General features: G+C 44.5%; 1 protein-coding gene across 5 annotated transcripts in view; it reads right to left on the minus strand.

Moving 5' to 3' along the window:
- TTC28 (tetratricopeptide repeat domain 28) overlaps nt 1-23,041 on the minus strand; it is a 439,996-nt gene that overhangs the window by 278,558 nt on the left and 138,397 nt on the right. For 2 of the 5 annotated variants that reach the window (XM_005312323.4, XM_005312324.5), the window contains exon 1: nt 10,169-10,908. The exons of the other annotated variants lie outside the window; for them this stretch is intronic. In XM_005312323.4, coding sequence (XP_005312380.2) covers nt 10,169-10,195 — 27 coding nt within the window. In that variant the 5' untranslated portion in view covers nt 10,196-10,908. Of the gene's footprint in view, nt 1-10,168; nt 10,909-23,041 lie in introns of those variants that run through there. 5 annotated transcript variants of the gene reach the window in all.

Raw genomic sequence — 23,041 nt, forward strand, 5'->3', positions numbered from 1 at the left:
CAGTGGTGAAGAAGGATGGTCTGGTACCATGCATACCGGGGACACAGGGCCAAAGAGTGGGGATTCTGGTGTCCGTGATACTATTAAGGCTTTATGCTGTAGGAAGTGGCGCAGTGCCGATGGTTCCAGTGCTAAAGTGGAGTGGTGCTGATGGTTCCAGCACCAAAGTGGCATGGTGCCAATGGTTCCATTGTAGTTGCAGCGGTCGGTGTCGATATATGGGCTGGAGCAGGAGGTGGCAGCATAGCCTGTGGTGAGAGTCTCAGTGTCGTGTCATTAGGTGGTTCCATTGGTACTGCGACATAGGATATAGGCTTTTGCTTGCCTCTCAACTCCGAGTCTGCTCACTCGGGGTTGGCAGATGTACAGTGTGGGCAGTGCCGGAGGATCCTGGTGCCTCGTACATACTCAGCCACAGTGCGGTCAGTACCAAAGATAGAGAATGGATCGGGGCTCTTTCCTTTTTTGGCAGCTCTTTGGGATGAGAAGTTGCTGCTCTTTTCCTCGTAGCCTTTTTGGAAGAATGGAGAAGTCTCTGGAAATTGTTGTCCAGAGGGGGTTTCTGCTGGTTCGGATTGGATGCCAGTCACAGAGACTTCTCCATAAGGATAAATTTAAGAAGCAGGTTTCTGTTCCTCCGGCGCGAGCCTTTAAGATGCTGTAGTGAGCACATTTTTGTGGCATATGTGATGCTCCCAAGCAGCAGATGCACTGAGAATGCACTGTTACCGGGATTGCCTCCTGAAGCCCAGTGAACCGGGCAGGACTTCGAACAATGGTGGTTCACCCCGAGGGTGAAAACGAACTATTCTCAGGGGTAGGAAAAATGAATGAAGAAAAAAATGTTAACTGTAAAGTAAATGGGGAAGAAAAAGGGTAAGTAATCTAACTAGTATGCAAAAACTACTCTAAAAGACTATTTTTGAAACACTAAATAAGCTAATGATTTTAAGACTGCTGGGAGCTCTGTCTTGGGCCAAAGACGGTTGAGAAAGAACTGAGGGGGGTTGGATTACATATGCTGGATGAGGCATTGATGGCACCATGCAATAGAGATAGCACATGTGCAACCTGGACAGGTACTGCTGCTGAAATTCTCCAATCAACGGCGCAGGGACGCACCATCACTAGAAGTGGAGCACCCACAGGAACACTCCTCGAAGAAGAATAGTAAGGCGCTCTCTCTCTCTCTCCCATCCTCCATATATAATCATGGATATGTTTCTTCCTAGCAGACAACAATGGACTGGATAACTGATCAGGAAAACCGTTCAGAAAAGAGCCTCTGAAATAAATGAGACTAATTTAAAATGAAAGCCTGTAAGTCTCTCTGAAAAGGAATGCAATTACATTATGATGTGTCACATTACAATAGGGCTTGCATTATTTGGTCATTTCTTCTTCTAACCTGTTTGGACTACCTCAAGCATATAATTATCATCTCACTATAAGCAGTATAGTGTCCTCCCTTCAAAAAGCATATCTGCTTTCACATACAGGATTTCTAAGGTAAGAAAATGAATTTCAGAACACTTGAATCTCACAGATGCTTTGTGAGTCAAGTACCAAGAGTTTTGAACTAGAGTCTTTTCAAGTCTCCAAGTAGCCTACGATTACTATACTACCTTACCTGACTTCACGTTCTTTGTCCTTCTCTTCCTGCATTGGACACTACGAAGAGATCTTAGCACTGATAAGTGTTCTAGTCTATTCCATATATTCCTTTGATGTTAAGGATTGCAAGTTTATACTCTTTGCCCAAAACCTTCAACAAGAGCAGTAGCATGGATTCCACAGACCTAACCAGGTGCACATAATTTTCACGTCTTTAATCTAGGTACGTGATACTGAACAACAAAGCTGCTTCACTTAAATCTCAGGGAATTAGGTATGTAAAGTTCATCATAAGCATCTTCAAAGTAAAGATTATTAAAACTAAAGTCCCCTGAACTGCTTTATCAGTCAATTGTACTACCCATATTTCTCATTAGATTTGCCATCAGATCTGGGGGAAGCTTCTCCATTCCAGGTCTCTGGTGGAGGAATGCAGAAAAAGCAGTGCTGTCCTATCATATTAGCCAGAAAATGTATTAGCAGCCTAGACAGAGCTGTGCTTTCAGATAGGATGTCATTTCCAAAGCAAAGATTCACAATACCCATAAAAGGAAAATGTTTACAATATTTAACTGTCCAACACCACTGACTCCTTTTAATTTCTTTTAATTAAAGTAGATTAAAAATCAGACTCAGATTTGTAAATGCTCTTCAGAGAAATTAAATACACCCTCTAAATATTGAATATAGGAATTTCTGGTCAAATTAATTATTCTGACCTCTGATAGGTACCAGTACTGCCTCGAAATACAAATAAAGTTCATATCTTAGCCACAATGTTAGTTACATGCCTTCTGTCATTACTCCATCTGTATGGATTGTTTTCACCTGGTCTGAATAGAATTTTGCCAGAGATGCTCTAGTTTGGCAAAACAGTAAACTTAACTTTTAATGCAATTAATTCCACCACATCCTGCAATTCACAAAAGTAACTTGCCCTTAAAGTAACCCAAGGGCCAATTAATCTTCCTGTTGCTCTGGAGAAATGATCATTTCAGTGAGTTCCTGTTCATTCTAGCTAGGAATCTCTCATAAGCTAGGAAACATCCTTCAGTTCTATAAGCAATATGGAGTGCAAAGGTTAGATTTTTACAAACACATTTTCTTCTTGCAAGGGAATCGGTCTACCCAGTTTGCTACAGAAAGGGGGAATTCTTCAGCTGGTGACATTTCACAAGTGGTGTAATAGCATTCAAGATGTTTTCCCTGCAATGTTTCTAAGCAATATTCCACAGAAGCATGACTACTGGTAAGAAAAAAGGTCACTGAAAGATCTCATTGTTTGAATAGACTCAGTAGAGATTTCCTATAGAATGCATTCACTTTTCACCTGGGCTCAATTCATTAACTCGGGGCCACAGGGAATAAGCAGAGTGCTCTCAACCTAGACAAGAGCGGATGTTCGTACCCCACAACAAGTGGCACTCTGCACAGAAGAGGGCTAACACTTGAACAGCAGTTTAGGACTGCCGACCATTGACATAGGTGTAAGGGGAAACCCAGAAAGGGCTTTGCCCTTCCTCAAGTATTACATTTTTAAACTGAAAAGAGTATTTTAGAAGTTAGGAAATCTGTTATAAACTATCATACATGTTTTAAAAAATTTTACAGAACATTCAAACAAAGCATACTACAATAGGTCCAGACTTGGTTAAAATGAGAACGCTTATTGTGCAAGCAAAATAATGCACAACACGGTAAGATTTGCCTGAATCAACTGGGAGCAGATTTTCTTCTTTCCTACAAAAAGGTTGAAGTATTTATGTACAGGTGAGTTTGTACTCAGTCATACATTCTTATTCATGATTTAATGAATCCTCCATGGAGCTATACCTGACATGGCCAGTCAGTGATTAACAGACATAAATGCAGCTACTGTGTGCATTTCTTATACTTGGACCAACTGTATTAGCCAGGATGGGCAGGGATGCTGTCCTAGTCTCTGTTTGCCAGAAGCTGGGAATGAGCGACAGGGAATGGATCACCTGATGATTACCTGTTCATTCCCTCTAGGGCACCTGGCATTGGCCACGGTCAGAAGACAGGATACTGGGCTAGATGGACCTTTAGTCTGACCCAGTATGGCCGTTTTTATGTTATGTTCTTATGTATTCAGCAGCCTCTGACACTTACTACATTTATCATGGTAGTCCCACCGTCACAAACAAGATTGTTTCTAATGGTTATTAAACCTCAGACCACCCCATTTTTCTTCCCAGCCTGCCTGCTTCAGGAGTGTTCCAGGTTTAACAGTGGTGAAAGGAGAGCTCTCACACCAATTCTAGTATGTAGTGTTGTTGTAGTGTGTGTATATTAAAGAGAGGTGGTGAGTGAAGGAATATCTTTTACTGGACAAACTTCTGTTGGTGAGAGAGAAGTTTTCGAGCTTACACAGAGCTCTTCTTCAGGTGTAGGATATGTACACAGCTAAATACAAGGTGGAACAGATAGTTTAGCATAAGTAGTTAACACATATTTCAAGGGACCATTCAAAGTGAAGTGGCCCACTGAATAGAGATACCCAATTTATGGTTTACTACAAAAATCTACAACCCACTGACAATCTCCCCCAGATACTATTCCCCCCCCTTTCCTCACTATGACTGGTTGTAAATTGGCCACTTCACCTTGAATGATTCCTTGAAATAAGTTTCAGAGTAGCAGCCGTGTTAGTCTGTATCCGCAAAAAGAACAGGAGTACTCGTGGCACCTTAGGTCTGGTCTATACTACCCGCCTGAATCGGCCTCTCGGGGATCGATTTATCGCGACCCGTCGGGACGCGACAATCGATCCCCGAATCGGCGCTCTAACTCCACCAGCGGAGGTGGTAGTAAGCACCGCCGACAAAAAGCGGCAGAAGTCGATTTTGCCGCCGTCCTCACAACGGGGTAAGTCGGCTGCAATACGTCGAATTCAGCTACGCTATTCACGTAGCTGAATTTGCGTATCTTAAATCGACTCCCCGCCTTAGTGTAGATGTACCCTTAGAGGCTAACAAATTTGTTAGTCTCTAAGGTGCCACAAGTACTCCTGTTCTTCTTGAAATAAGTGTTAATACTTATGCTATCTATTTCATCTTCTATTTACGTGCGACACCCAGAGGTGAGGTCTACACTACAGACCTATATTGGTATAACTACTTCACTCAGGGGTGTGAAAAATCCACACCCCTGAGTGATGTAGTAATACTCATCTAACCCCGGTGTAGACAAAGAGCTTCTCCCATTGACATAACTACCACCTCTCAGAAAGGTGTATTAACTATGCCAACAGGAGAAGCTCTCCCATCAGCACAGGAGCGTCTTCACTTAAGTGTGACAGCAGCGCATATGTGCCGATGCAGCTGTAGCGCTGTATGTGAAGACAAGTTTCCCAGACAAGCTCTGTGTAAGCTCAAAGGCTTGTCTCTCTCACCAACAGAAGTTGGTGGTCTCACCAATGATAGTGTCAGTCTGTGAAGCTACTCATGCATAGAATCATAGGCTTTGGCTGCACTGGCGCTGTACAGCGCTGCAAATTGCTGCGCTCAGGGGTGTGAAAAAACACTCCCCTGAAGACAGCGAGTGCAGTGCTGTAAAGCGCCAGTGTAATCAGTGCCTGCAGCACTGCACGCTCGCTCGCAGCACTGCAAGCTATTCCCCTCGGAGAGGTGGAGGACTTACAGCGCCGTGAGAGCTCTCTCGCAGTGCTGGTGGTGCGACTACACTCGCGCTTCACAGCACTGCCGCGGCAGCACTGTGAAGTCCTCAGTGTAGCCGAGCCCATAGAATATCAGGGTTCGAAGGGGCCTTCAGGAGGTCATCTAGTCCAACCCCCTGCTCAAAGCAGGACCAATCCCCAACTAAATCATCCCAGCCAGGGCTTCGTCAAGCCTGACCTTAAAAACCTCTAAGGAAGGAGATTTCACCACCTGCCTAGGTAACCCATTCCAGTGCTTTAACCACCCTCCTAGTGAAAAAGTTTCTCCTAATATCCAACCTGCAACTTGAGACCATTACTCCTTGTTCTGTCATCTGCTACCACTGAGAACAGTCTAAATCCATCCTCTTTGGAACCCCCTTTCAGGTAGTTGAAAGCAGCTATCAAATCCCCCCTCATTCTTCTCTTCCCAGTTCCCTCAGCCTCTCCTCATAAGTCATGTGCTCTAGCCCCCTAATCATTTTTGTTGCCCTCCGCTGGACTCTTTCCAATTTTTCCACATCCTCCTTGTAGTGTGGGGCCCAAAACTGGACACAGTACTCCAGATGAGGCCTCACCAATGCCGAATAGAGGAGAGTGATCACATCCCTCAATCTGCTGGCAATGCCCCTACTTATACAGCCCAAAATGCCGTTAGCCTTCTTGGCAACAAGGGCACACTGTCAACTCATATCCAGCTTCTCGTCCACTGTAACCCCTAGGTCCTTTTCTGCAGAACTGCTGCCTAGCCATTCGGTCCCTAGTCTGTAGCAGTGCATGGGATTCTTCCGTCCTAAGTGCAGAACTCTGCACTTGTCCTTGTTGAACCTCATCAGGTTTCTTTTGGCCCAATCCTCTAATTTGTGTAGGTCCCTTTGTACCCTATCCCTACCCTCCAGTGTAGCTACCACTCCTCCCAGCTTGGTGTCATCTGCAAACTTGCTGAGGGTGCAGTCCACGCCATCCTCCAGATCATTAATGAAGATGTTGAACAAAACCGGACCCAGGACCAACCCTTGGGGCACTCCGCTTGATACCAGCTGCCAACTAGACATCGAGCCATTGATCACTACCCGTTGAGCCCGACGATCTAGCCAGCTTTCTATCCACCTTATAGTCCATTCATCCAGCCCATACTTCTTTAAATTGCCGGCAAGAATACGGTGGGAGACCATATCAAAAGCTTTGCTAAAGTCAAGGAATAACAGGTTCACCGCTTTCCCCATATCCACAGAGCCAGTTATCTCATCATTGAAGGCAATTAGGTTAGTCAGGCATGACTTGCCCTTGGTGACTCCTTTAATGGCTTCTTCTCTCTTAAGAGCCCATTTTTGTGAACAAGATAGACAGTTACAGGAGAAATAGCCCCCCTTCCCGCTTCCAGGTGACTGCTGTAAATCTCTAGGATGGCACTACTGGCCTACCAGGTGGGCTTGGAGTGGAGAGTGCAAGCGCCCAGTGGTGACTATTGTTAGACGGGATGTAACAATGAGGCCCTATGGGAAAGGGATTGTCTTCTTCATGGGGGATTTCTAAATGAGCCACTTGCCAACACCACTAGGACAACACATGGTGCGAGATTCCCAGTATGCCATGCCTCACATAATCCTTGAGTAAGACAGAATAGATCTAGTCACCGTCCCCTTACAGTTCTTAATTGCAGTTCTGTTTACACTATTTACCCTGAAACATCTAACATTAATTGCTTGATTACACGGAGTTTGAATCTTTCTAACTTTATGAACATACAAATAGCCTATGAGCAGAGCTTCAATCCCTTCATACTTCAATCCCTTTTATATATTTATTTGCTGTGTGCAAAATGCATGGATTCAAAGTTATAGCTACACCTTAGGATCAGAAAAAAAGGATGCTTACCCTCAGTCTATTTACAGGACTATCCATGCACTAATGCAGCTGGTAAATTGCACGCTCTGTTAAACCACTCCTATGGTACTTAGCCAGGCACCTGAAAGGCACAGCCTGGGCAAAGAACATACCCCTTCAAAATCTCTAAACAAAACATGGCACAAAGGGGTCAAGTGCAAATCTAATAAATCAAAATAAAGCCCTCATTTGGTAAGTTTAAGGAAATATGCTCAGTTTGCTCATTTACAAATGTTTGCAGTTCCTGGTTTTGTAACATAACATTTGTTTAATAAGCAAGAGACAGGCAAGTCATTTCATTATCGAACTGACCTACCCCTAAATGTAGCTGGAGGCTACAGAAATGCTAGCTACTGTATCTTCTCCTTAGCTTTGTTAAAATGATATTGATCTGCTGAGTAAGAGTGGTACTACTGTGCCAGCTGGTAGTGTTTTGCCGGATTTATTTTCTTGAAACTGCTTAATAAAGCACATGATCCTAACACTACAAAAGCATTAAGGTAAGGCCAGCAGAAAGCCTGGCTGTGCTCATGTGAGCACTCTGGCAACAGTGACTAAATAAACCAAATCTCTGCTAGGATTTTTATTGATACTGTACTACAATGGAAACTATTTTCATGTTGTATTCAATCACATCACAGCAGAAGGAATTATTTTTATCCAGACTACCATCTCAACCAGATTAATAAAATATGTGATAGTCCAGGCTGAATTAAAAAAATCTCCTACCCATTCTACAGAATCAAATTTGGTTGCTTGAAGTATCATAATGTGGGATTATGAACTAGACATTAGCGCAGAGAATAAATATAGCTTCTGGTATTGTGATTTAAGCATCACCAGGGTGAGCCAATACGGTGGAATGAATCCTGACACTTGAAATAGAATCTTCTGGAGTCCAAAAGCCCAGCCAGCTGCCAAGAATAATATTTCAGTGGTTCAGTCAATACTTCTGTATGCATGGCCTAGAGGGCTTTGCACAGCCATAACCACAGGAGTTACTGTATGTTTGGTGGAATAGTAAAAACAGACATTTATGAATGTATAGTTTGTAGACATCTTAAAAGCAATTTAAGGGAGGAAGATGGAGACGGAAGCTTGATAAATGGACAGACGCCTCCAACAAGCTTACATTCCCTCAGTTATTTCTACTTAACAGTTTTTAATCTGATACAGCAGTAGTTGGAAATACTAAAAGAACATCTCTGGGCTTCAGAATGGAGAGAAGAGACGAGGTGTCAGAGATATGGAAGCTAACCCATTACCCTGAGCTGCAGTGGGAATATGAACTCCAATCAGGCTATTCTGAAGCACTGTTCATTTCAGTGTCTAGTAACACTCAAAGCAAGAGACCCTCTCACGCATTTCACATGTGATTTCTATTTCTGCCCTGATGTAAAACACAATATCACACATCATGCTATAAAGAGAGGCAGCCCTGCTGGTTCAAGCAGGTTTTTCCAAAGAAATATAATAGCCCACAGCTGCCAGAAGCAGAGGGTCATTGCTGGAGAGGGGCACAGCACATTCGGTTTGCTAGATTTTCCTTTAAAGAATGTCAATAAAACAAACTGCCAAATGTGTTTTTTAAAAATGTCCTGCTATGCGGCAAACCACTAGGGTCACTGCATAGTTATCACAATCCAGGCAAGTTAGCAAAAATGAGTCTCCACAACACAGACAACTTGCTAACTGCATTCACAGCACATTCCCTCATCTCACACACTATTTCTGTGGCCAATGGCAATTTATTTGTACGTAACTACTGAGCAAGCTTTGTAGACTCTGCTTCCAACACAGGAGCCATATTAGGAAATAGCCGGAAAAGAGAGATTTACTGTTTACGATCCATACGCCAAACACAATCAGACACACACAAAGGCGCAATCACTGTGGCACACAGAGGTGGAATCACAGTGGCAAATGCACACAGAGCGGCACTCATACAGGCACACTGGTCAGCACACACTCATGGCCGTGGAGGAAGAGGAATGCAATTTGTGCATGCATTCTAAGCATGAAGCAGAGCAAATAACAAAGCTGACCTATGCACCAACACAGGCACATGCACAGAGGCTGAGGCAGCTCCACCCCTTGCACCCTTGTGACCATCCCATCCCTGTTTTTGTGTGAATGTTCTGCTCGCCCCCCAGTGGGACCCCAGAGAAGCTGTTGTGGGCCTGCAAGCCTCATTAACCCCTTCAGGGCTAGGCCATTCCAAATACCATTTCAGCACTTTCCCAACATAATGAAACAGTGATAAGAGGTATGATAGGTTCTGCAGGCTTTTACCTTCCTCCAAAACCTGATTACACATCTCCAAAGGATTGGACCCAGGAATGAATAAAAAAGGCATTATCCCCCCACCCCACCCACCCCCAGCAGTAATGAGCTTGTGCTTCCCTTCCCGGGGTTCAGTGCCCACTGCAAATCTACATGCCGGATCAGATTTCTGCTCCCCAGTACACAGCCACCGCCAAAGCCCCTTTTGGCACATTCTGTCAAGTTACAGCACAAGGGGGCTGCATCCAGGCCAGAACCAGAGCTACAAAGCTACTGGTCCACCTTTCTCCTCTTTGTGCCTCCTACCCGTGGGCCAGTGCAGGGAACCGAGTTGAGAAATGACAAAGGAAGCGAAGAAAAATTAGTGCTCACTAATGCTGCCAGTCACAACCTAGAGAGGATAACGTAGCCCCACACAGCACCCAGCATACTTTGGGTGCTGTAAAATAATGTGATTGTGAAAACAGCAATAGAACATGTATACTGCCCTAGCAATGGCATGGAACTGCTCAATTCCCAGGTCACCTATAAAGGAGAAGAGGGCAAGGTCACTCCCACTCCCAGGATTTACCTGTGGGGGATGGAGAAGGGTTTGCTCAACCCTCACCATGGTCACCTGTAGAGGAGAGGGGCGCAGGATGCTCCCAGGATTTATCTGTGGGGGGGACACTGGGCAGCTGATCCCACCTCCTCACCATCACTCACCTTCTTCCGGGGCTGCCATTTCATCATATTTGTAAAGCAGAAATGTTGAGCATCAAGATATTGGCTGGATGCTGGTGGCAGATGCAGGGAAGCTGCAGCTGCAAGTCATGCTGCCTCCGTCCTGCCCCTTTAAATCTTTGCCATATTCACTGGAGAAGGAAATCACAGAGCCAGAAAAGGGGGAAAAGTCTCGAGTCTCTTGGTATTTAGCTCAAGAAAAACTGGTGGAAATGCCATAAAAACCCTGCCCATCAGGAAGTCCCAGAAGCAGCAGCTCCACTGCCTGAACAGGTCATTCTCCAGGGAAACCTGCAGCCTTGTGGGTCCCTGGGATAGGGATTCTCCTTCAGGGAAGAGCCTTGGTGAAGTAGGAGCTGCAATTCTCTCTCCTGCAGGAAATTAGCGCGCACACACACACACCCCCGCTGCCATCCAAGCCACTCTGCTAACAAAGATCAAACCAATGATTCCCTCACACGCAGCCTGGAAGAATTCCCAACTCCGGGATGCATTTCTGCTTCAGTCAATTTTCACGAAGTAAATTCCAAAGGCATCAGCAGAACATACCCCCACAGACCCTGCAGTGCAAGGAGCAGCCTTGGCTGGGTGCCCAACTCTGCCCACAAAACTGCCACAAGGACAAAGTTACAAACGGGTGGGGAAATCCAGCAAGAGCCCCAAACTCCACGGCTCAGCCTGCACTAATGACTTCCTTCCCTCTGTACATGCACAGCCTGCCCCACTCCAGCCAACAAGGCAGGAGCCTCCTGGGTCTTAGTGCCTCCCACATCTCCCCTGCACAGCCAAACTTCCTCTGAGGGATTACAGTCTAACACAAGCCTTTCATTTCAAAGGAACCCAGTGAAAAAAGTACGGACAAACGAGTTAAAGGCACCCTTTCAAGCATTTGGACTGAAGCCTGTATGACAAACTCTGGACTCATGAGACAGAGATGCCTCAGATTATGGTGTTTCTCAAAGTTTCTTTAACAAGGATTGGCTGAGGCACTACATGGTCATGGAATACAGATTTTAAAGAAGTTTTGCGCTTTGCCCTTTTCCAAATCTGAAATGCACAAATACCAACAAAAGCTCAAACACAAAGTTCTATACAGACATCTCGCAATGCTCACAATGCACAATAACAAAAGCACAGTAACAAAACCCAACTAAACCCAGAGCTTTCTGCCTGGCAGCCCTTAGCCCAGACACTAGTCAGAATAGGAAAAGCAACCAGGTAACAACCTGTAGCCCGTATGGTCAGCTCCCTGCAGCTGGAGAAACTGCATTTCTTTGCTATTTCCTAAGGTGACTCCTCATTTTGTCTGCTTGCATTCGTGAGTTCTCTCTGTAGGAAGAATATAGATGCATGAAGCAGTATTCTATCATTTAAAGGCAGATTAATTCTGCTTTATCAACATTTTTACATTGAGAAAAGAAAGGCAGTGCTGTAGGTAATAATCCTGAAGAAGCAGCTGTGGGGAAGGACTGCAGGCAAACAGGTCTCTCTTACTTCTATTATTCAAATGAACAGCCCCACACATACATGCATCCCCCCACACACAGTGCTGTAATGTAATCATCACATATTACACTGCACGTATGGAATTCTCCCTACTGCCTGCATCCGTAGGACCCAGGCCCTCAACTGGGCAGCTCAATTCCCAGAAAATTACTAATTACAGTTGACTATTTCCAAATTCCTTTGAAGTCGATATGTGCTCATACTGTATTAATATTCAGAGACACATAGTTAGAGAGTGTTACTATCATATTAATTACAAGGTTAGAGTCCCTCTGACAAGATATTTGCTCAGCAGTGGACTTGGCTGAAATCCTGTCCTTTGATGACATCATACGGACACAGCACTTTGAAATTCCCTTTTTTCCCCCATCAGAAAAGTTATAGCATTTTCTATTAAATCATATTTTTCTTGGCATTTATTTTGCTGATTCAAATCAGAAGAAAAATCAGAGAAGGGGAGAAAGAAAGGGAACTGGACAGCAAAGAAATGGGAGAGCAAGAAGAGGTGCAGAGAAAGGGAAGAACAAGAAGAGCAGACAATTCTCCATTGCACTGAACACTAGCTTAGTCAATAATAAAAGCAAACACATTAAACTAAGCTAAGTGTCTGAGTGGTGCTCGCCTACCTACCGGTCTGATATTCATGCTAATATCCCTTCCCCTGGCTGGGGACCCCTAACCTCCATAGTGCCCACACCAAATCAGGCAGTTTCAAATTTCACTACAAACATTCAGCACAACATTTCCACGGTTTGTCCACCTCTGTTCTAGCTGCTTACAAAATGATTGTTTAATCATTTGTTCCAGTATCTTTACAGGTATCAAAATTAGGCTGACTAGTGTATAAATTCCTTGGGTCGTCTTTGTTCCCATTTTTGCTCTTCTCCAGTCCTCTGGGACCTCCTCAAAGATAACTGCTAGCAGTTCCAAGAATGCTTCTACTAGTTCCTTATGTATTCTAGGATTAAGTTCATCAGTCCATGGTCAGATATTGGTAAGGAAGCAGAAGCCAGGATTATGTATGGTCTATACACTGTTTACTTTTAAGTATTGTTTTTCAAAAGTGTTTTCTAAAGTGTTTGAGACCCTCAAATGCCTCCAGGTTCCCCTAATGAGCTATGATAGTAAAGTGGCAGGTTACAGTTAAAATTATGGATGGTCTTAAATTAGAGAGAATTGCCAAAGCAGGAAATATGAAGTAGTGATGAAACATATCAATTACCAGCTCTTTATTAACACAGTCTACAGCCTTATCTGTAATGTTTGAACCCTTTACGAGCAACAAGATGCAATGGAAGAAGTTGAGAACAAAGAAAGTAACTACAGGTTTGCTGGTCCCAGGGCTGGACTGTCCTTGCCATTGCTTTGAAGACAATCCAAGATGCCCCCTTAGTTCCATATACACTGAGTTCCTTGTGCCACGTGTGGGACAGAAGGCCTGCCCCATTCACAGCAAGTTCAGAGGGCTAGTTCTATAAAAAACGAACACAGTCATTGCTTCATGCATTATATTCCATACAAACAAAAGGCACTGTTACACTGGGCTAAATATGAAATATCTTGGTTTCATTAGTTAGTCTCTCATCGAGGCATTTATACCATGCTCATGACCATGGTATGAGTGCTTTTTCTCAGGTGCTCTAGGAAGATAGGATTCTCATAATGAAAACATTTCAATGGAGAACAATGCAAATATGCTGTATTCATAAGAAGGTTTTAAATAGAGTCTCCCCACTTTGGAAGAACTTCTGTGCCAAATTCCTCTGAAGGTTACTGGTCTCCTGTGCCGTTAGACACAAAGTGTGTCACAGAGCACTGTCATTTCCACAGGTTTACCATTTTTTCCTTTAGAAAGCTCTTATAAAGAAGATCAGACATTTGAATCTGATGAAAGGCAAATAAGAATCTAAGGGCTTGTCTACACTGAGACTTAGTGTGCAGCGAGCTGGGGTTAGGAGAGGGGGGTCCCGGGAGGGGTGCTTAGGAGACAAAGACCAGGGGGGTTGGATGAGGAGGGGGGCAGTCAGGGGGTGGGAAGTGGGAGAGGTCAGCTTGCTGCACACTAATTGGCCATGTGGACTGTGCTGCCACACACAAAGTTTCATCAAAGTGCATTACAAAACTTTTAGTGCACAGTAGCAGGATCCACACAGACAGACAGAACACACCAAGCTAGTGCATTGTAGAGTGACATCCTGGCTTGCCACACAGTAAAGGTGGGTCTACACTTGGAGCTGAAGGTGTAATTTCCAGATTAAGACGACATACCTGTCCTAGCTCTTATCGAGTAAACACACTAAAAATAGAAACATGGCTGCGATGATGTGAACGGCAGAAGGAGCTAGTCACCCAAGTACATACCTAGCATCCGGGATGGGAACATACTTGATGCAGCAAGCCTTCCATGTCGTCACAGCTACACTCTATTTTTAGCGTGCCAGCTTGATCAGATCTAGCATGGGTTTGTCTCCTCAAGGTAGAAATTACACCTTTCACCTCAAAGTGTAGACATACACTAAATATCTATGTAGACAAGCCCTACAACTCAAACACAAATAACAGATGAGAATACTCACATTAGCATCAGATGAAGAGCACTGTTGATAATAGAAGAACAGGAGGACTTGTGGCACCTTAGAGACTAACAAATTTATTAGAGCATAAGCTTTTGTGGACTACAGCCCACTTCTTCGGATGCATGCATGCACTGTTGATAATAGTTCATCTCTAGATGGAAGGTTTTCTCCACTCCCCAGACACACACACATCTCACTGATATGGAATTATCTCAGAATCTCCATTAGATTTGGCTGATAATTGTGCTGTCTATACAATTTCTTACCTTATCTTACTATCGAAGGGCAACTTGGGCATCCAGACCTAAGCAATTCTGAATATACTATTTAAGAAAATAGAAATTATTTTATTCATTATTGTCTCCAGAATCTTTCATTTCACAATCTTCCTACTGGCAATTTTTTTTTTAACCCCTAAAATTTAAAGAAAGAGAACCAACTACGGCTAATTTCTAATAATTAAAACTTTCTTTTAGTAGAATCAAAGAACAATCAAGACCTTTAAGCAACAAGAATGATTAAAGGTCTTGAGAACATGACCTATGAAGGAAGGCTGAAAGAATTGGGTTTGTTTAGTTTGGAAAAGAGAAGACTGAGAGGGGACATGATAGCAGTTTTCAGGTATTTAAAAGGGTGTCATAAGGAGGAGGGAGAAAACTTGTTCACCTTAGCCTCTAAGGATAGAACCAGAAGCAATGGGTTTAAACTGCAGCAAGGGAGGTCTAGGTTGGACATTAGGAAAAAGTTCCTAACTGCCAGGGTGGTTAAACACTGGAATAAATTGCCTAGGGAGGTTGTGGAATCTCCATCTCTGGAGATATTTAAGAGTCGGTTAGATAAATGTCTATCAGGAATGTTCTAGACGGTATTTGATCCTGCCATGCGGGCAGGGGACTGGACTCGATGACCTCTCGAGGTCCCTTCCAGTCCTAGAATCTATGAATCTATGAACAAATGAAAAAGCAGATTTTGGTGACTGAGGTATATGGATCAGTGCTTGGGGCAGGATGCCAAAAAGGCAGCTGGATTGTAACTCTGCCTACAGACAGTAGATAATGTTTTCACCCCTCAGCTCATAGTTGAGAAACAAGCCAAGGAGTTTAATCCTACAGTATCTAGTAGTGTAACGGAGATGGTGAGAGGAAAAGATAAAGAAGCTGAAACGCTCATGGAATAAACAGCCTCAGTGTTCAGTAACCAGTGGAATCAGATCATAATGATTGACAGTAATTTCAGTGATAAATTCAATAAAAGTGCCATATAAAATTGCAAACTGAGAGTTTGGACTGTACATGGAAAATAGAAAAAGATGGAACAGGGAGGACAGGCTGGTATTAAACTGCTCTGTCCCAGCCAGCTTTAAAGAGGAAGTGCATGTAAATGTGTTAAGTGTTTGTACAGAACCTAGCATAATGGATCCTGGTCCATGACTCAGGCTCTTAGGCACTTCAATAATACAAATAAAATAAAATAAAATAAAGAATAGATTATGAACCCACAGTGCTGAGTAGGGTACCCATTTTTCAGCATATGCTCACATAAATCTATTTTCTCTAGACAGGAATAAACGAATGTATAGGTTGCTAAGTAGGTCCCAGTGAGGTTAATGGTTTTCACTTCACATCTATTTGCCGAAACAGGCAAGGGCTTTCACTCATAGAATTCAGGGTAAAACCCATTTCACCCATGAAGGGAATACCACTGTAGCTCTCCTTTGTCCCTAGGGATGGTCTTGTGGTCAAGACCTAGGACAGGACTCAGCAGATCTGGCTTCTGTCACAAACTGCCTGTGTGACCTTGAGCAGGTTGCCTAATCTGTGCCCCCACTTCCCTCTAGGTTAATTGGGGATAACAGCACTTCCCTACCTTACAGAAGTGTTGAGAAGATAAATCCATTAGTGATGCACAGAAAAAAGAGCCAAACAGACTGCCAGCAGAAGCATTGGTTGAGGTTTGTAATCTACTATAAAACTCTCTGGAAGAAGAGCTCCAAGGGAAAAGGGTGCATGACACTGTTCTGTTCATTTGCTACACTGGAACAAATGTAACTTGCCTCTGATTTAATAGAGGCTTTCGCCTGCCTGAATTCTCGGGCAATCAATTTCTCCAGCTGACCTGAGGTTCCATCAATGGAGGTCAAAGGTGAAACTCCGGTGAAGAAAACTAAGGAGACAAGCAGCATCTTAGTTCTCATTTACTAGTTCAAGTAATTTAACACAGAGATTTATTACTGGAATGCCCATATGATTCCAGCTGCCATGTCATGGCTAGAGTATTTGCTCTACAACGTTTTCCCCACTGCTGGCAGGACTGACTACTGAGCCACAGCTAGAAGCACAACTTTGGAAGGCTTCAGCATCCAGGTTCTTTTCTCTAGTAGACCAAGTTGCACTGAAGCTTGCAGAGCTTTAGCCAGACCTATTGGCTCTGCTCTGAGCCAGTTCTCTACAGATTTTAGGAGAGTCAAAACTCCTGAACGCATATGAAAAGAACAAGGTTTGCCTGAGGGTCATAACCAGGCTTACTGACATGATGTAGAACTGCAGCTCCTACTGTTCCGCGGAACACCTCGCAGGGCAACCCTCTATACAGAGGAAAGGAGCTGGGGTCCATCATCCAGTTTGTCCAGAGTGCGGTGTTCCTACTGCAAAGTGAAAAGTCAGTTACGCACAAGATATGTAAATCTGGGCTGTATCAAAGCTTATTCTGCCTAACAGCCTCCTCACCTTGCTCTTTCCTCACTTTGAGATGAATTAAGTCAATGTCACAGGTAAGGACAAGTATCCATTTCTGCACTCAGACTGTAAAGGATCCAGAGGACTAAGGGAAATTAAAGATCCACACCACTGTAAGACTGCATTCATTACACAGATGTGTAACCAGCTTTTCAGTACGTGCACATACATAGTGCCTAATATAATGAAGTCCTGGCCTGGCCCACCACAGCTGTGCAGCACTAGGAGCAAAGGCAAGCACCCTGAAATCATACATCATGTCACAGCACTAGATAGTGTTTCAGCTCATTAAGCGAGACACCATCAAGAGAAAAGCTCTCACATGGCCCCTGAAGCTCTTGTGCTCCTAGCATGACTGTGTCACTTCACTCCCTCCCTGTCTCCCCATTCTGCTGAATGGGGATGAGACAGCACTCCGTGGAGCCTCCAACCTGACAGCACTTGGTCTGAAGATGAATACTGGAAGTCATTAGATGTTTGGGTGCTACGCAGAGGGTGGTGATGTTTTGGCACCTACTGGTTGATCCCTTAAAGCTTCACCAGCCAACTTTAACTACATGTAGTCCTCCTATCCCTGAGGAGTGCACGACTACCGCTGACTCTAATGGGAGGTGTAGACCATGTGGAAAGGAGAGCAACCCTGGGTACAGGGCAGCTCAATTCCATCACACAGACTCTCAGCCTCTGCTGCTGAACTGGCCCCAGGGTCAGTGTCTCTGAAACAAGCTCTAAGCCTAAACAAGCTCTAAGCCTCAACATCCCAAGAACAGACCCGTAGGCACTTGGAAATGTATTGTTTCTCATTCTTTGAAAAACTAGTGTACAGCTCTGTAGAGTCCAATACCAGAGAAATCTGAAAGCACAGAAAGGATATGCCCAGACATCAGATCATGTCATCCTCCATAATACTATCAGAGCAGAGCTCATTTCACAGGCAGAATGCAAAATGTGCTCTTTTGATGTCCACAGCAGAAGGCTATTGAAATTCTCCCTGAGTAAAGATAATTAATATGAAGCAAAGCAGGAGGTGTGGATGCACACTCCCACTGCACAGGGAAAGGGAGCTGGCTCACTGTTGATCTCTATTCTTAACTCGGTGATTGGCATTTCTGCTATATTTAAACAAATCTTTTTTCAGCAGCAGATGAAGAATTTCAATACTTATTTCCACAGCCACAGGAAATATCTGAAATAAATGTAATGCGAATGACACTAGTATCTGAAGGAAACAGCAACAATTACTTTCCTTTCCAATGTCTGAGAGTTATCTGAACTCTTTATAAAGAAAAATGCAATTTAATTCAGTCCTCAATTTCTCTTCCTTACACATACTTAGTATGGAGTCATTTCATATCCATGATCGCCCTGCCTGCAATATGCCTTGGCATACAGCTGCCATATTCTTCACCAGGAGAAATTGGTAAAAGTCAAGCAAGTTCAAGTACTATTCAGGTCTGTGAAGCTTAAGTATATCAGTGGCCAAGTTCATTTAACAATGTGTAACCACAAAACAGAAAATAATCTTTGTCAATCAAAGGGAATGTCTCCAAGTCACTAAGACTATGTCTACACTGCAATGCAAGCCCATGCTCAGACTCAGGCTCAAGCCCTAACCCCACTTCCATCTACATACAAATCTCTTAGAGACTCAGACCCAAGGTCTAAGGACCCCACAGTGGTGGAGGTTCTGAAGCAGAGTCCAGTCAGACCTAGAGTTTTGCAATGTGGATCCAGCAGTGGACTTCGCCTGGGGGGGGGGGGGGGAAGGGAGGGGTGTCTGCCAACGTTATCCCACAATTCCACGGGCCAGGGTCCTTTGTATTCACTAGCCCATGAGTCGCCAATCAACTCCGAGAAAACTGAGGCAACACCCTTTGTTCAAATACAGCTCAGCATTTAACCCTTCCATTTTATTCTGACCACTGAGCTGCAAACACAGTGAATCTTCTCCTGAGTCTGCAATGGCCACCACCCAAAAATCTTTTGCCAAGCATGCAGCTTCCTGGTTGCAGGAGCACAGCCAGATTTTGGTGAACCTCTGGTTTGAGGCCAGCAAAACATTCCATTTTGGTAAGAGTACTGGGAACGACTACGCCTCCCAGCAAATAACAGAGAAGCTGGCAACGTTGGAAATTTACCAGACTGATGGCCAGTGCAGGGAGAAGATAAAGCCGCTCCAGACCAACTACTGAAAAGACAGGAACCAGAACTGCACCTCTGAGAACTTGTTTACAAGGACTTAAACTCGATACTGTATACTACATCTAGCACTGAGTCAGCAGTGATGCACAATGATCTGGTCAGCCAGGAAAGCGACCCACTGACCCCAGAATCCAGCATGGGAGCAGATGGGAGTCAGCAACAGGCACTGATGACGCCACTGAAGTGGCTCTGGTGATTAAACTGGTCCCCAAGGAGGCTTTGCCAGGACCCCAGCTGCAGGACTGACAGCCGGAACCTGGGTGCGCCAGCGGCAGCGGGGATCCCCAGGCACAGGGGGCGGCAATGGAACCCCGCATAAAACGTAGGGGGTCTGCAGCACCCCCTGCACCCCTAGGGAGTTGGGACAGGGAGGGATGCAGTGAGGGGGATGCAGCCCCATTCCCAGCACTTGGAGACGGGGATGCATACCTCCAACTCCCAGGCTCCAGCGATGGGGCGACAGACCGCAGTTTGCAGCAGGGCACGTGCCACAGCTCAAGCCCAGCCACAGGAGGAATGCAAGGAGAAGAGGGCCGGGTAGCAGTGGGAGAAGCGCGTGCCACGCGACCCCTCAACAGCCACCTGCTGACCACTCGTGAGTGGCACTAGTTCCTCCCCTGCCATGACCCAGCCAATGGGAGCTGCGCCTGCGGGCGGGGGACAGGGCAGCACAATGGACCACCCCCACCCCCCGACAGCCCCAAAGGCTAGGAGCCAGACATGCTGGCTGCTTCCAGACCCGGGAGCTGTGCAGGCCAAGGCGCTAGCAGGGAGCCTGCCAGCCCTGCTGCGGCACTGCAAACCAGACATTCAACGGCCTGGTCAGCAGAGCTGTCAGGATTCCTTTTCGACCGGGTGTTCCTGTCCAAAACCAGACATCTGGTCACTCTAGTGCAATCACCACAGAGATGAGTTAGCACTGGAAGGAGTTTCGCTCTGAATACTCTGAGATTTGGGAGGCAACACCATGCAAGTGAGAAAACATCAAAGTACACCTCTACCCTGATATAACACGACCCGATATAACACGAATTCGGCTATAACGCGGTAAAGCAGTGCTCGGGGGGGGAGGGGGGCGGGGGGAGGGAGGGCTGCACACTCCGGCGGATCAAAGCAAGTTCGATATAATGCAGTTTCACCTATAACACGGTAAGATTTTTTGGCTCCCAAGGACAGCGTTATATCGAGGTAGAGGTGTATATAATGCCAAACCAGAGAAGATCATTCAGAGCACAAATCAAACTGCAGATGCAGTCTAACACGGAGGCCCTAATAGAGCAGCAGAGTGTGTGATTAAGCCTGGAGGGCTACATTTTCATCTCTAATCTGGACATACAAATGCATATAGCCAGATGCATTTAACCTCTGTCTTGCCTTCTTCCCTCACATCCAGGCGCTCACCAAATCCTCTCGCTTCTTTCTCTGCATCCTTGCTGGCAAGACACCTCCTGCCTCAATTACTATCAACTTCCTCCTTTCCACATGGGGAGCTTCCTGAAAAATGAGCAGCTGACTCCTATGCTCTATATTCTCAGTAAGAGTTGAACATAGATTTAAAATATTAACCTATTTTTATACTATACAACACACACACACACACACATTTTATAGAAGAACTATTCTAGCATTTCAGAGAGTTTTAGAAGTTTTATTTGTACTATTTTTATATCCCTCCTCCTGAAAAGCCAGGCAACCTGCGCACCAGGAATCCAATTGTCCAGGCCTTGGAAGAAGGGGAAAAATCTAACTATTAAATTGTAAATACCCTAAAAGTTACATAGAATAGAGTTTTTACATTAATGTCTGACATCTTGAGACATTCCAGAGCCAGTGGGAAGGGCTGTTCCCCCCATAGGAAAGCTGGGAATCTTCTGTCTCCAGTGGTATAAAACTACTGCTTCTTGCCAGGAAGAGTCATGAGATATCAGAATGTGACCCTGATATTGGTCTAGGACTGAATACTGCCTATGCTCAGAACAGAGCACCTCAGACCAAAGCAATCTGAGTGTTAAAACACAAAACAAAACAAAAAACCCCACTTCTCTGGCTGCTGATTTTCTTTTATTATTAATTATTATTATTATTATGGCAGCTGTTTGAAGGAGTTTGGAATATTAAACGAAGTCCTGTTGGAGATAGTTTTGTGGGCTGAGTGTCGGTAAAGCTGTGCAAGGTATAGAACAAATTAAATTAATCACATAGCTCTACAATTCATCAGATAGATATCACCACTGCATCACTGGTGTTAATACAGAGTTAAATGTCAACAGCTAATGATATTTGAATATGTATATCCTCTTGCATATTCATTAGACTAGCAGCCTGAAAAATGACAGCATTTTAAAGGTTAATACCACACTACCAGAGAAAGAAGGCTGTAGTTCACACATCTAATAGCTGGGTCCCTTGGCAAATTCAGCAAGTATATCATCAAATGCTTTGATTTCTTAATTTATTAAAGTGACTTCCAATTCATTACAATAACTCTGTGTCTATCGATCTGTCTGCTTCCCACTAACACATACACAGTACCAGGTACATATTTGAAGCTCAGATGCAGCATTCTTAATCTGAGCTGCGGTAGTTGACAAATAAGCCTGAGCTACAAAAGAAAAAATTCCTTTCAGAACACTTTCCTGGTCTTTTGGATGGAATGTCTAGTCATTGGCAAGGAAGGAGCTCCTTCGTAAAGCACACACTGTAGATAGAGAACTTAACTGGGACTCTGAGAAGAATCACAGCTCTCTGCAGCATGAGAAATTAGTGAAACACTGGCTCAGTCTTGTATCAGTCTGCTCTAACCTGACTCCTACTGTCCAGGAAATTAGGCTGTCACTACACTGCCACTTTCAGTGCTAAAACTTTAGTTGTTCAGGGGTGTAAAAAAAAACAAAACACACACCCCTGAGCGACAAAAGTTTTAGCGCTAAACAGCACCAATATAGACAGCGCGTTATCGCCGGGAGCCACACTCCTGACAATAAAACTACCATCACTCGTTTCGGGTGTTTTTTTTTAAATCGCCGGGAGAGCTCTCCCCCCGCAATAAAGCGTGTCTACACTGCCCATGTCACAGCACTGCCACAGCTGCGCTGTAACGTGGGCATTGCAGACATTACCTTATTTTCCCCTGTGTGCTTTGGGTGCAATTTACCATTGTTTTCAGGAATAAGAACTTGTGACTAGAAACACAGCTGGGTCTTCCGCAACTAGCCTGTGAAAACGCCAGCTAAGGAACTCACTTGGGTGGCAAAATTGAAACTTGGAAGCTAATTGATGTGGAGGAAGGAAGAACAAACAAACACCATTCTTTGGGTAGTGATACCATCAATGATGCCGGTTCACAGAGAAATAAACTGAGTTGAACAAAAGAAATCCAAACTAGGAAAGTCAGGATTGTGAATAAGCTACAGCGTGGACATTTTCTCCCTCTAGGTCATGGGTTTGAACCCAAACTGACATCAGCAGTGAACCCTAAATTATCAATATTTGAGTGTTGGGTAATCTGCAGTATGTGATATGAAACAGGTATAAGGAGAGGGTCTTAGTCCTTCCTAGGAGTAAATTATCGACATCACAAAACCACTAGAGTTAGTAACACTAGGGCCTTGTCAACACTGGGGAAGTTCAGAGGCATAGATATTCCAAAACCTTGGTTATTCTGGAAGGAGACGACTTAAATCATGACCTGGCTGGAGGGCCAAGTCACAGAAAGAGGTGAATGACTAGTGGACCAAAGCAGCTGTCAGCATGGGGTACGAGACAGGGAGAGAACTGCTACGCCACACCTGGCCATGAGGAAGTGCTCCAGAGGTGTTCACATCCCTTCACACTGA

This window comes from Chrysemys picta, chromosome 15 (genome assembly GCF_011386835.1).
Source record: "Chrysemys picta bellii isolate R12L10 chromosome 15, ASM1138683v2, whole genome shotgun sequence".
Taxonomy (NCBI): domain Eukaryota; kingdom Metazoa; phylum Chordata; order Testudines; family Emydidae; genus Chrysemys; species Chrysemys picta.